The sequence below is a fragment of the Lepisosteus oculatus genome, chromosome 8 (assembly GCF_040954835.1).
Source record: "Lepisosteus oculatus isolate fLepOcu1 chromosome 8, fLepOcu1.hap2, whole genome shotgun sequence".
NCBI lineage: Eukaryota > Metazoa > Chordata > Actinopteri > Semionotiformes > Lepisosteidae > Lepisosteus > Lepisosteus oculatus.
In genome coordinates this window covers 41,787,889-41,801,797 of record NC_090703.1, presented here as the reverse complement: position 1 = coordinate 41,801,797, position 13,909 = coordinate 41,787,889, and the positions used below count along the sequence as shown (strand labels likewise).

The 13,909-nt window shown below is 34.2% G+C and overlaps 1 protein-coding gene across 4 annotated transcripts in view; it reads left to right on the top strand.

The window, feature by feature from the left end:
* The window catches only part of tenm1 (teneurin transmembrane protein 1), a 342,106-nt gene extending 333,963 nt beyond the window's left edge, over positions 1-8,143 (top strand). For all 4 annotated transcript variants that reach the window (XM_015351452.2, XM_015351454.2, XM_015351453.2 and 1 more), the window contains 2 exons: positions 3,052-3,194; positions 3,472-8,143. In XM_015351452.2, coding sequence (XP_015206938.2) covers positions 3,052-3,194; positions 3,472-4,227 — 899 coding nt within the window. In that variant the 3' untranslated portion in view covers positions 4,228-8,143. The remainder of the gene's footprint in view (positions 1-3,051; positions 3,195-3,471) is intronic.
* The last annotated feature ends 5,766 nt before the right edge of the window (positions 8,144-13,909 follow it).

Sequence of the window (13,909 nt, the reverse complement as noted above, 5' to 3'; positions counted from 1 at the left end):
TTTACTCTTGTACAATGTTTTGCTCTGGTAGAACTGAAATTGTAAGTTAAAGAGAAGGTACAGGCAACTAATTACTGTATCTCTTCACAAATCAGCCCACCATGCACTGCTTAATTTGTGCAGGACATTTGAAAATAATTTGAAAATGATGATTAGTTCTGTGCTGGAATAGTTTATGGTCTTCTATCAGGATATAGTTTTCCATAGATGTCCAAATCCAGAAACAGTGAAAGGGAAGTTTGGGGAAAATATTGCATGTTTCTCTTAGGTGCTTCATTTAGTATGTGTCATCTGAATTTGAAAGAGTTTAATTTAGCCCTTCACTGTGCAAAGAGGATTGATAGGTGGCACTTGTGGTGCGTAAGATGTAAGTGAAATGGTAGCTTAATTTATCCAGTTTTACTGTTACTTTAAATTCACTTAATATGTAATATTTATATGGAAAAATGTAAATTATGATCGCTGAAAATAATATTGTGAACAATATTAATTGATGAATATAAATATAGGTTTATTCCATGCTGAAAAGAGAAGAAAGAAAACACAACATTTTGGCTGTGGAGCTCTCTTTGGGTGTGACTCTACCAGCTATATAAATATATTTATATAGCTGGTAGTGGTACAACCAGAAGTGTTTAGAAAAATAAAACAATATGACTAAAAAACACTGAACGAAAGCTTACATGAAATTACTGAGAAACTAAAAAAAAGTATACCATAAATCAAAAACATCTTGTTGTAAATATTGTGTTGTGGCAAACGTGTTTTCTGCTCCTTAAGGAGAATCCCTGGTGCTCATTGAATCTTTACTGGGCTGGGAAAAACCTGGAACCGCAGAGCTAGACATTAACTGAACAGACTTTAGTATGTTCTTAAACTGGTCTGTTCTTATACATATTTGTACTTTATTTCTCTACTGTTTACTTAATAACAGTAACATCAGGGATCATTATGGATCTAGACACTGATTTGTTAAGGACTGTGATCTCAAACACTAAGCAGCAATGTCTAGTATTAAAACAGAGGGAATAAACTCTGTGAAAAAAAACAGCAGAATCCCCTCACTTCAATCCAATAGTGATGGTTTGACATTCCCTCAAAGACTGCATTTGAAAGACAGTAAAATCAACCACAAAGCAAAAGCTTATTACAGATTCTGGGATGAAGAGCTGAAAAATCAAATGAAGACCTTGTAATGTATTTGATCTGTTTTAAATTATTGGTTTATATACAGTACAGTAATGTAAAAGTGGAACCTCTGAATATTTGTAAGGAACTGTGAGTTAGCTGTTTCACCTGTACGTGTGTACTATGATACCAAATTAGAACATGGAAAATAATCTCTGTGTTATATCCTATCTCTTGTTTTTCTTTTATCAGATCTTTTTATCAAGTACTGTTCTTTCAATCCACTGATGGTTAAAAATTGCTGTTTGTGAAGTTTTTCACAAATTGTATTCAATTACCTAATTGCATTTTTAGTAAACTCAGCTTTTTGTTTGTGTGCAATTATGCACAGGCTAGAATACAATATAAGCGTAGTATACATGAGTTCATACTGTAAGAATTATTGTTCAACATGTACAGTATTTATAGGCAATACTGTACCTAAATATGACCATTTAAAGCAGAATATCACAAACTCAAAATAGGATACAATAAGGCATCTTGTGTGAGTATTAAACCTTTCTTTGATTAAAGAAAAACGCTTTATATGCAGTAGTACAGACTTGTATCAGCTAAAATTCAACTTACAGTGTGTGACTGAAAAAGACATTCAAATCTACTCAAATTTCATTTTAATATGGCCTATTTTTTCTTTTTCAGATATTTTCAGATATATGTTTTTAACAACACTGTATATTTTTTATTAAAAACATTTAAAAGTGTATTCAAATTACTGTTTGTACACAATTACTAATAATTCTGTATATTTAATTAAAGAAAAACAATAATTATGTTAGTGTTATACAGTATTGCGACATTCAGTATCTTATTTGAAGTTATGGTAGCAATGTGGTAAAAACATTATGTTTCAACAATGTTATCATTGCACTTGATGAAATACACCATGATTTGCGTGGGAAAGTACTAATACTATAAACCTTTGTCTGACAACCACACGCAACTCTGGTACTTTAAGGATTTGCTGCACCTCATTTTTACAGAATAGTGCAGTCCTACATCAGATTTGTTTTTAAAATTCAGTGCTGTCCATGATACCGCTGTGCCTACTGCTATATACCGACTGACACCTCGCATACTCTAGATGGCTGCATCTGTATGTCATATTATATATAATCTATAGTCTTCTCATGTTTTTCTTGGTACATTATATGATACAACATTAGTTTACACAATCCCACCATTTAATAATAAGATTCAAGCTGACATATCTTCCAAAAGTTTTATATAAAAATCACTGCTTTGTCATTTTGCTCTGTACTTACACCAAAACTCTTTTTTAAATGACTATTTTACTTTAAATGTTTTGTTAAATATTCATTTACAAAATTTACAAATTTACATTTACACAATGTAAAATGTATTTACATTTACAAAAACATTTACATGATAAAAACATCAGCCAATACTTGCATATTACAAGGAAATATACAGCAAATCAACCAGAGCATTAAAAAAGTAGCAAAGTGCAGCCACAAGAGGTAGAACTTAATTCCAGGGGCGCCGTACAATGGCCGACCCTGCGCTCTGACCCCAAGCTTCTCTCCCTGTCTGTGTCTCCATGGGGAAAAGCTGGGGTATGCGAAAAGATGAATTCCTAATGCAAGAATTGTATAGGGCTAATAAAGAAACAATATTATTATTATTATTATTATTATTATTATTATTATTATTATTATTATTATTATTATTGTTATTATTATTATTATTAATAATAATAATAATAATAGTCAGTATTTTCTCTATTTTAAAAGTATATATGAAATTATCTTAAAAACTCGAGTGCTCAGACATTTATTTTTATATTTGAAAATGTTTGGAAACAAATATAAAACCTCCGTGTTTTATCACTGTGTATTTTTTTAGACATTGGAAGCTGGTTGCAGCTATTTGGATTTCAGCTTCATAACGTAGTTCCAGGATTCCCCAAACCTGATGTAGAAAACATGGAGCAGACTTACGAGCTGATGAAAACTCAGACAAAAACACAAGACTGGGACCCAAGTAAGGTAAAAAAAATAAGCATCACACCTTTTTTATTCCATATATGGAACTCAAAGCCAAGAAAGAGTTGCCAACTGTTACTGGCAGTAGTACACATTTAGTGTTGAATCAGAAAGTAATGAAGATTACAAATGAGTGGAGACCAATCAGCCCTTGAAGACTGTAAAATAAATACTACAGGCATTTCAGGTGAAAATAATACACCAAATGATTGAATGGTTGGATGCTTATAATTGAGACCAAACAAAAAGACTTGTGTTTTGTTTTTGTTTTTTGCAACAGGTGGTCCTTGGAATTCAATGTGAGCTCCAGAAACAACTGAGAAATTTCATCTCTTTAGAGAGGCTTCCAATGACCCAGATCAGTGGTATCCAGGAAGGATGCCAAGACAGGAGGCCCGGGTTTTCCGCCATTTCTTCAGTTTTCGGTAAAGGTGTGAAGTTTGCTATATTGGATGACGTTGTATCCACTGACATTATTGGAGTTGCCAACGATGACAGCAGGCGGATTGCGGCTATCCTGAACAATGCCAGATACCTGAGTGGCCTCCATTTCACCATTGATGGGAAAGATACCCATTACTTCATCAAGTCAGGGCCTTTGGAAGGTGACCTGGCAGTGATTGGCAACACTGGTGGAGGCCGCATTTTGGAAAACGGTGTCAACGTGACTGTGTCTCAGATGACCTCAGTGGTGAATGGAAGGACTAGACGGTTTGCCGATATTCAGCTCCAGCACGGGGCCTTGTGCTTTAATATTCGTTACGGGGCCACTGTTGAGGAAGAAAAAGTGCACGTCTTAGAAATGGCCAGGCAGAGGGCAGTAGAACAAGCCTGGACTAGAGAACAGAAGAGGCTGCAGGAAGGAGAGGAAGGGATTAGGGCATGGACAGAGGGAGAGAAGCAGCAGCTGCTAACTACGGGGAGGGTCCCAGGCTATGATGGATACTTTGTGTTGTCTGTAGAGCAGAACCTAGAACTTTCTGACAGTGCCAACAACATTCACTTCATGAGACAGAGTGAAATAGGAAGGAGGTAACAGTGACAATAGACTGCCTGCCTTTCTTTCACCAAAGACTGCCTGTTTTTAGACATTCAATGATTTGTTGTACTGTTTTTCTAGAATGACAAACTCTGTAAATATAAAGAAAACTGGAGAAATCATTTCCAACTGCCTTTAAATGTGACAAATGATGGTATTTTATTATTGTTCCATTGGGAGTTCATTTAAATTTGTGGCCCATGCTTTGGAGGACTGGGGATTGCTGAGTTATTACAAATTGCTAAAATTTCCAGGTTATTCAGCATTTTATTTGAGGGCTTTTGTATAATCAGAGGGCCCTGCATTGATCCTTGATATGCAGAAGTATCTCTCAGATCATTTCATTAAATTACTTTTAAACGTGCAAACAGGAGCAATGGATTAAATGCCACCTTTTAGGATAGATTGACATAAATTCTCTGAAATTACATTTAGAAAAAATAAAGTTGATGGAAATAGTATTTCCAGTCCTTAAGAAATCAGTCAATAAACCTCACTTACTTGTGAGAGCTTCTAAAGCTTTCAATAAATTAAGACATCTGAGCTAGTCTAAAACTAAAGCAAAAATCTGTTGGTAAATGCTGGAGAGAGGTCTTGTTACAAAGCCCTCCAATGTCAGTCACCTTAATTCAACACTCTGTCTGCCTCTGCTCTGGTGTTTGAAGTTATGATGGTAACAATGGAGTAGAATATATACATTTAGTCACAAGGAACTGTAAATAGCAAGTGCATTAACAAGAACAAGTGCTAAAATCAATATGTCGTCACCCATTATAATCAATATTATTGTTAATCTGTAGGCGCAGTTTTTTGCAGACAGTAAACATTGCTACAAATATTCATGCTAAAAATCTGTATAGAGTTTACTTTTCTACAAATTATTTAATGCATTACAGTACAGATTAAAGTTATTATCTGTGCATTATTGGTATATAATGCATAATTTGGGTGGAGCTTGTGCCTTTTTGTTTAAAACAAATATCTTTTAAGTGTGGAATAGCAGAAGAGAATCTTAATGTTCTTCAAGTCCATGTTTTTTTAGACCCAGTGGGGGAAAAACTAATCAGTCGTAAACTGAAACTTTTTATTCCGTTTAATATTGAGTGTTTTTCATTGCATATTCACTCGCTTAACAAAGTTGTAAAATATCCCATTTAGGGATGCAAAAGTCATTTCTTATCGTAGTGCCAGAGCTCTTTATCATCACTCACTGTTCAGGAGTTAATAAAAGACAGCCCCCTGCACATATTTAATGGAAGTATTAATTGTATGTTATTTGCTTTATTTTCTTAAATCATTTCAGTAATGTAAGATTCCACATGATTGTAACTTGTGCAAGCATTCACCTGTACAGTATTTCTTATTGAAGGAAAATTGAAGTGAGGTGCCTCATATAAAAAATACATACCATTCTATTGTCTTTATACAGTATATGTTGTCCAACTGTGTTTTCATGTATGATTAAAAGATACCCTTCTTTTACAAGACAGAGAAGTGTTGACAACTACACAGACATTCATCAAGTGTCAATTTCTGTAACTGATTTTTTTCAGTTGCAAAATATTAGTAATCTAGATTGTTTTATTAAGAAAGATGTGCTTTTGTAACCTGAATTACACCATATAAAGGAAGCACCATGGATATAAACAAATTCTTACACAACATTGATTTGGAAGAAAATGGGTATGTTCATTGACTCATAGGAGTATCACCCTTGATTTTAGTGATGGATTAAGTTATTTTTAAATACAGCTTCTCCGAACAAAGTCTTGTGTTCAAGTTGGTTTACTTATTCTCTTTTCTGAAAAGATTTTGACATCTGATAAACCAAGTCCTCAAGTGCTGTCTTTAAAGATCTTGAATGCAGTGGTTTCACATTCTGAAGACATGGAATGATGTACTGATTGCTAAAGACTACTACAGATGAAGTGAACTGTACCTTCTGGCTGAAGTATTCTTAACAAACACATCTGACCATTCCCTTTTCAAGAAAAGCCTTTGAAAAATTGTTAACCTTCTCTCATCACGTCCATATCTATAATGCATTTAAAAAACTAATTTCATAACAGAGAATGCACAGTACTTCTGAAACTGCAAAGCAAACAATATAGACATTAATACTTTTTGAACAATCTGGCTGCTGTGAGTTCAATATAGGGGAACATTACAAAGAGATTATATAGTAGGATTGCAACAGAAGACTTCTTAGCCTTCTTAAACTAAATGTCAAGCAATTGGAAGGAAAATTACTATAACTAAAGAGTTGTAGGAAATACTTTTAACATTTATTGCTATTATATGCCTCCACATTCAATGAAGGATCATTACATAAATCTTATTTTTATATCCATATTTTATAATTAATCTCCCAATAAAAAATAGGTTTTTGTGGTCCATTCAAATATGTTTTTTCTGAACAATGCAGTACTAGGTTAAATTGTCACAAATGCTCCTTGGGCCCTGCTTCCAATATCTGGTCATCAGATATTCTCCACTTTTATTACTATAGCAAAATTATAAAGAACTCAGTATTTAATAGCAGCTATAGTACATCTTTAGAATTATAAACTCATACACTGCACCGGTATTTAAAAACATTCACTTTGTATTGTTCTTCTGACAGATGACACACTGTCATTATTAAAAAGAATGCAACTGCATATACATGTGGTTTGTTATATCTAGGAATCTCTTCATGCGATTTAAATTAAGTTGTGCTGTCTAAATCAGAAACTAACAATACCATTGGTCTAATATGGCTTCTTCATTATGGCAAAATATAAGCAAAAAGTACTTCTAATAACTTCAAATACGCCTTTCAATTGTACATTTGTCGTTATTTTATTGTTTTGGTAACAGCTTTTTGTTTGGACTCCAACCTATTAGCCAAACTAATTGATGAACAAAGTCCGATTTTAAAGTTTATCATAGTCATTGTGAAACCCAAATTGTTGCACTTTTTCTGAAGAGTGAGGAAGAATATACTCTTTCTCAGGCAATCTGTTTACATGCTGTACCGAAAGATAAGAAGTATAAGAAAGACAGCACTGTGAAACTAAGGCTTTACCAAAGGTGTGTAAACATCCTGTGAATCATGACACATTTCGTGGTTTAAAGCCAAAACATTGTGCACTGATAGAAAATACATAGTGCATGCATTCATACATTCTGGTGTCATTACTACAGATTCAGTTTTTGTTTTATTTTGTTTTAGCAAAGTATCTTAAGTTCTTAATTTGAGAATTACAGTCATTTTAGGTTAATTTGTAGTTTCTTTCTTTGTGGTATTGTAAAAATCATTGAAATATATTTCCTTAAAGTTTGTTGCATTGCCTTATGGTTTCTTTTGTAACCTCTTCAATGTTCCTTTCTTTACAATTCCTTGGTCAGATACATAAGGTTAAAAATAATATGAACATTTTCTCTTATTGTCTCGTATTTTTGTCAGTGATAGAGAAAGTTTTAAAAGGTGTTTAAAACATACAGTATGCAGGAAAAACTAACCTATTCTAAACTGTGTTTCAGATTTTAATGTATGGATCAAACATGTATTTGACAAATATTTTTTCCCAAAAAATTCTTTGTTCTTTCAACTCACTATTACCAATGCTAACACTACCTGAGCAGAAAATTGGGTTAGTACAATGGAAGTCTTGTTGCTAGGAAACAGTGCATTCCTGTGACGTCTTCCTGCTCTCTTCCTGTGGCTGAAATGTGGGTATTGTGCAGGCTCTTGTGAAAATGCTCTACTGAATTTCTCTCTGGGCTTCATACCCAAGGCATGTATTTTCTACAAGTGCTCCACAGCAACGTGCTGTAAATAGTAAGAAGAAGTTCATATATTTAAGTGTCAAAATTTCATGAAAAACTTACTTTGAACTTTTAATTTTTAAAAAATAAATGTGCAAATGAAGCTTATGTTGTCTTGGTTTTTTTTTCTTTCTTTATACTATTAGACCAGGATTAATGACTCCATGCCATGCTATGATTTTTACATTGTTTTCCCTATTGTGAAAAACGAAACCTAAGTTAATGTGTTTTAATGAAAAGCCACCTATTTTAATTGGAATATTTTAGATTTTCTTCTCACTCTACATAAAGAATTCCAAAACAACATTACTACAGACATTACCTTAGGTGACAACACAATGCTATATTAAAAAATAAAACATACAATATATAACAAGCTTCTTTAAAATTAGAATATAATAAATTTAGTACTCTATATAGAAAGCAAGGAGAAGATATAATCACCAGATTAGATTTTTACACACCACCAGTGATCTGTAACCTTATCTGAGTCTTTATTATATGTGAGTATAAAATGTCCTAAGAAAATAAGACAAAATGAACAACTTCTTTTTGCCTTTGCAGTGTCTTGATTTTTATGCATTTTACCATGTACATAAGGGAATAGAAGTTGTTTACACTATGTTAATAGTCTCACACCATTAGTATATAGTTTTGTAGCACTTAATTAATCTCACTGTAACATATCATATACAGAGCTCACACTAATAGGGACAATTAGCTGGTCACCATATCACTTTTCTTTAAAGTTTGTAACTTATGTAAAACAATAGCAAAAAGAAAAAGAGGAGGATAAAAAGGCACTTGACTCAAAATCATCTGATAACCTTGGTGAGGCAGAATGTGTTTTTGACATTTTGACTGTTTATGTTCCAAAAGGTAAAAAGAAAAGCCTGAAACCAATATACGCTGATTGTTATGAGTTAGAAACATTTTTCAAGTTGTGTTCATGTGTGTTCATTTAAGTTATATTTAGTCTTAAATTTAGTGAAATAACTCAGCCACAAACAAAAACTGTATTTTGTACAAAAACTGTATTCCACTGATCAAGAAAGTCCTAATGTAGTAAATAGAAATCCTTAATGTGAATGGATATCGTACAATTATGTTTTTTTTAATTACATTTTTTATGTTGTTTTTTTTTTACAAAAGAAAGTTTAACTGATTGTTGTTATCCAGGACACAGTGGAAAATTCAGCTATTGTGCATTGCTATTGTTAGTGTTATAAAATAAATTATACCGTGGAGCTGTAATGTTGGGCCTTGGAAGAGAAAAACGAAAAGTGAAAGATTTTGGAAACGTTCTGCGGTATTGTAATTCTTTACAATGATAAAGTGAAGGTTAGCACTTACTCATTTTGTGTCTTCAGAAAGGCAGTATTTTTCTGTTTGGGTGCAGTTTTGGGATGCTGATAAAATATATATTTTGTTTCAGAGTTGGTTTCTAATACCACTTGTTTCAGGTGCAGTGATGTGTTGTTTGGAGTCATCACAAAGCCTGATTTTGTTCTTACTGATTTGAATTTAGCAAATAAATACAATTTACTATCAATTTATTTGAAATACTGGGTAAATGTCACCCCACACACACAGCTTTGAATTAGAATTACATGACAGGAGGTGCAGTTCTTGGTTTGTTTCCACAATGTGGGTTTGGGGAACTGGGGCTTTGGGGATTTATTTATGTAGTGCTTTGATTTGGGCCCTTTTGAAGTTCATCGTTGCCTCAAGGTATACCACCTTAAACCAAAGAATTGCCCAGGAATGATTTGCACTGTGCATGTAACAGAAATAGCAGGAGAGGAAATATCTAGAAACAGATATAGTCCAAGTTCAGGAGGTCAGAGCTGGAGAGCTGTTTCACTAAAGTATGGGAAAAGAAGCATGATCCTCCATCACAACCAAGTCAATCCCAATACACAGTCAAAAAGTATTTCTACAGTGATGATGCATCTGACCTGTCGTTCAACTTGATGTCTATGACCCAGTTAACCAGTAACATTCCTGTAACCCAGAAGAATTCCCCTGTTGTCTACAGGGCTGCTTTTGATATGTTGCCTAACACAGTAGATAATGAAACCCTTAAAATAATTAATAATATAACGGTTTACATGCACATTCATCACCTCAGCAGCTTCTCTCACTCTCTTTGCAAAAACAAACACAAGCAAGGCGATGTTTCAACACCATTCTCAATAGCTTCCAATCAGAACATTTCAGTGAAAACATGCTTTGATCTTGCACCACATTGTTTTACCAAATCTAAAGCTGCAACTAAGCACATGGAGTTTCATCAATTTAACACTGTGACTGCATGCATGCAGGAGCAAATAACGATACCTGTGTGAAATGACTGACCATTTGATTAAGTGTGATTGATTTGACTGGGCTACATCCATAGATAACAACCATCAAGAATGAGAGAGCATCTTAGTGATCTCCTTTATGCCTACAGTGAATACAAAATCAACATACCATACATATGACAAATTATGTCATACAAGTGAACTGAAAAGTTATACAATAAATGACACAAAGTTGTGTGTGTATCTAGCGTGCTTCTAACATGAAGCAACCTAGCTTACCTAATATTTACTAAGTACTGGCGCACAATGGCTGCCGTAGCATTATCCAGGTAGGTGCTGGTGGTGAAGAGGAGTCCCCATTACCTGTAAAGCGCATTGAGTGGAGTGTCCAGAAAAGTGTTATATACAATAAGTGTAACAAATTATTATTATGAATATTTACAACTTTTTCATAGGTTTGCTGTTGTATTTTAAAAATGACATGACTTCTGTTCATTTGAAGTGGTTTCTTAGACACTAATTATTGTTTTTGGACTACCTAATGTTACATTTAAAGTGTTCATAAATTGATAGTTCTCTATAATAGCCCTTGGATTATTCCAATTATACAATCAAGAGAAAAGTTGCTATTCAAATAAAAAATAATGTTGCATTTGATTAGGTCTAATATATATCTGAAATTATGATTATGTGAACACTTTATTTCCACTCTCACTGAGTAAATTAGTTTTCTCATTTCCTCCCACAGAGCTTTGATTACTCAGTAAAATGTAAAATCCTGCAGTTGTAGAGGAGTGGGTATAGAGAAACTGGTTTGGCTAATCTGGGCATTTTCAATCTTGATTATGTTGACCTAAGTGTCAGTGAGCTTTCAATTCAGCTATCTTTTCAGTTTCTTAATTGAACTTCACATTTCTACAAATAATGTGACCATTTTAATAATTTTTTCATATTTGCAATTTTGGTAGGTAAATTAACATATCTGCCAGTTCCCAAATTGAAAAAGACTCAAAAAGGTCTAGCTATTTAAATTTGCGGTTCAATTATATAATCAAAAGCTCAGCTGGAACGAAAATCTTAGGATCATAAAGGTCTGGCCTAGTCATACAAAACAGTAAACTGTGCAACATGAAACTATGAAATTTGGAATACACCGATAGTAGGCATAGCCAAAGAGTCAATTTGGAAGACAGTAATCACAAGAGGGCACTAAAATCACAAGCGTCCAACAAAAAATATGGACCCAAGCCATCATGGATCACAGAAACAAATGGTGGTGCAACTTAGTATAGCACCTTCTGTTTTCTCAACAAATTGATTTGCTTCACAATGCTGATTTCTATAGAAGCATGTTAGTGCCACAGAAGACAAAAATATTTTTGTGTGATTATGAGATAATATTGTATTATTTTGCAATACATCTTCAGCGCTTGCCGTTTTTGAGATACTGTTGCTAACAGATCACCTTCAACTGTACTAGATTTTCATATAGGCACATAATATTTTAATGGATTCAATTAAAGGTTTAGGGGTTTGAAGCTAGTAAGATCTTTTTTTTCTGTACCTAGTCCTCTACAACCCTTTATTGTGGGTTACATTAACACACAACACACTGTAGCTTGTTCTGTCTTGATAGTACATTTACATTTTCTCATGGTAAATGAAGGATCAGTGTAAAAATAATTTGCTACTATTAAACTACACTTGTTTTGTTGTCTTTATTATTACTCATACCTTGGTAGCTAAAAGCAGTATCTACCACAGTATTCACATTGCACCTGATACTTAAGAGATGTTGTTCTCATTCTCAAAATCAAAAAGCTTAGAAAATAACACCCTAAAATCATATACAGAAACTAACGCAAGGCCATTCTTAATATCCAACCTTGGAATAACATATGCTATACTATATGACTTTCATGATCACACAGATATCAGACTCATCTATGATCAGAAACCTGCTTAATCCTGTAGAGCATCATGGCAACCCTTCCCCTATCCCAGAAGCACAGGGCACAAGGCAGTACTACATTGTGGATGCAACACTAGTCCATCAAAGATCCCATACACAGAGACAATTTAGAGACAGCAGTTAACCTAGTCGTCACGTTTTTTGGGAGTGATGTGTTGGATGCAAAGCAGAACTGAAAATAAACAACTGCTCATGCCCTTAGTTCAGAAACCAAATCAATGACAGGGCTATGTAAAAAAAGGATAACTTAGAATAGGCAATCAAACCTAAATAGTGTGTCCAATTAGCAAGAAACTAGAGCACTGATTAAAAGCCCACTTTTAAATAGATGGAGCATGCAAACTTCACAACAACAGATATACAAAGCAAGAATCAAACCTACGTTTCCTTTACAACATACAGTTATCATGTCTAACAGCATGTTTCTTCAAAACTCAGATTGTTCCTGTACAGTATTTTTTTTAAATTCATATCGGTCATTTTCCGTTTTCTTCGCATGAATTGAATGTGCACTGAATCACAGCTACATTTTAACAGTCAATGGAGTAAAAGTAATTTTACTACTCATCATTAGTGTTTCACATTTACATGACACATACATGGGAATTGGAGACTAAAACAAACACTAATTCTCATCTTTCATCCTTACTAATAAAAACACACTATTGAAATTATCCAGATTTTATACATGATAAAATGAATAACACATCAAGAGTGATTTTTTCACAAGTTACTCCAGACATTGAAGCTTTCTATCTTTGCAGTTTCTTGGTCATTTCAGTCCTGAGACTCATACTCTCTTGATGACGGTTATGTGTAAAAAAGACTCAGCACTGCTGTTTCTCATTATCACTGCCAACAAGTGAGTACAAAACTCTCCGGATTCCTCAGGCACATTCAGTCTTGACCAATACAATTCCCAGATAACAAAATTAACACTTCCCTTATAGGAATCACATCTGCTTCCTTAGGTTTTGAATCCTGATGTCAAGAGTGAAGAGATCTGAGGGAGAGTGAAAGCAACTGAGAACAAGACTATCAGATGAGGATGAATAAGACTTTCATTGCCTTTTATAGTCAATGTGGGCTTTTTCTTTTAGTTTAGGTTCTGTGCAGCAGCTGTGATTTGCTTCTGGCAAAACAGATAAAAGGTATCCTGTCAAAGGCAATCTTGCTGTGTCCTTTGGAGTTCAAATCAGGCCATCGGTGGAAAGCTGCAAGCTTGTTTGTGCAATGTCTCTCTTCACTGCATCTCCCACATCTTCAAATGGTGATTTGCCCTTCACTGTCCTCTTCACAACCTTGTGAGACCGCAAAGGCATCATTTTCAGCATCCAAGCTGAAACACAGTTTTTTGGTTGCATTAACTGATACATCTAAACATTTTAGTTTTATACAAAATATAATTTTTTTGGGTTGGAGCAGTGGCACTGTGGCTAAGGAGGTGGCTGGTTACCGGTTACCGGTTCAAATCCCACAGCCAGCAAAAGGAATCCTACTCCGTTGAGCCCCTGAACAAGGCCCTTAACCCCAGCTGCTCCAGGGGCGCCGTATAAATGTCTGACCCTGCGCTCTGACCCCAACCTTCTCT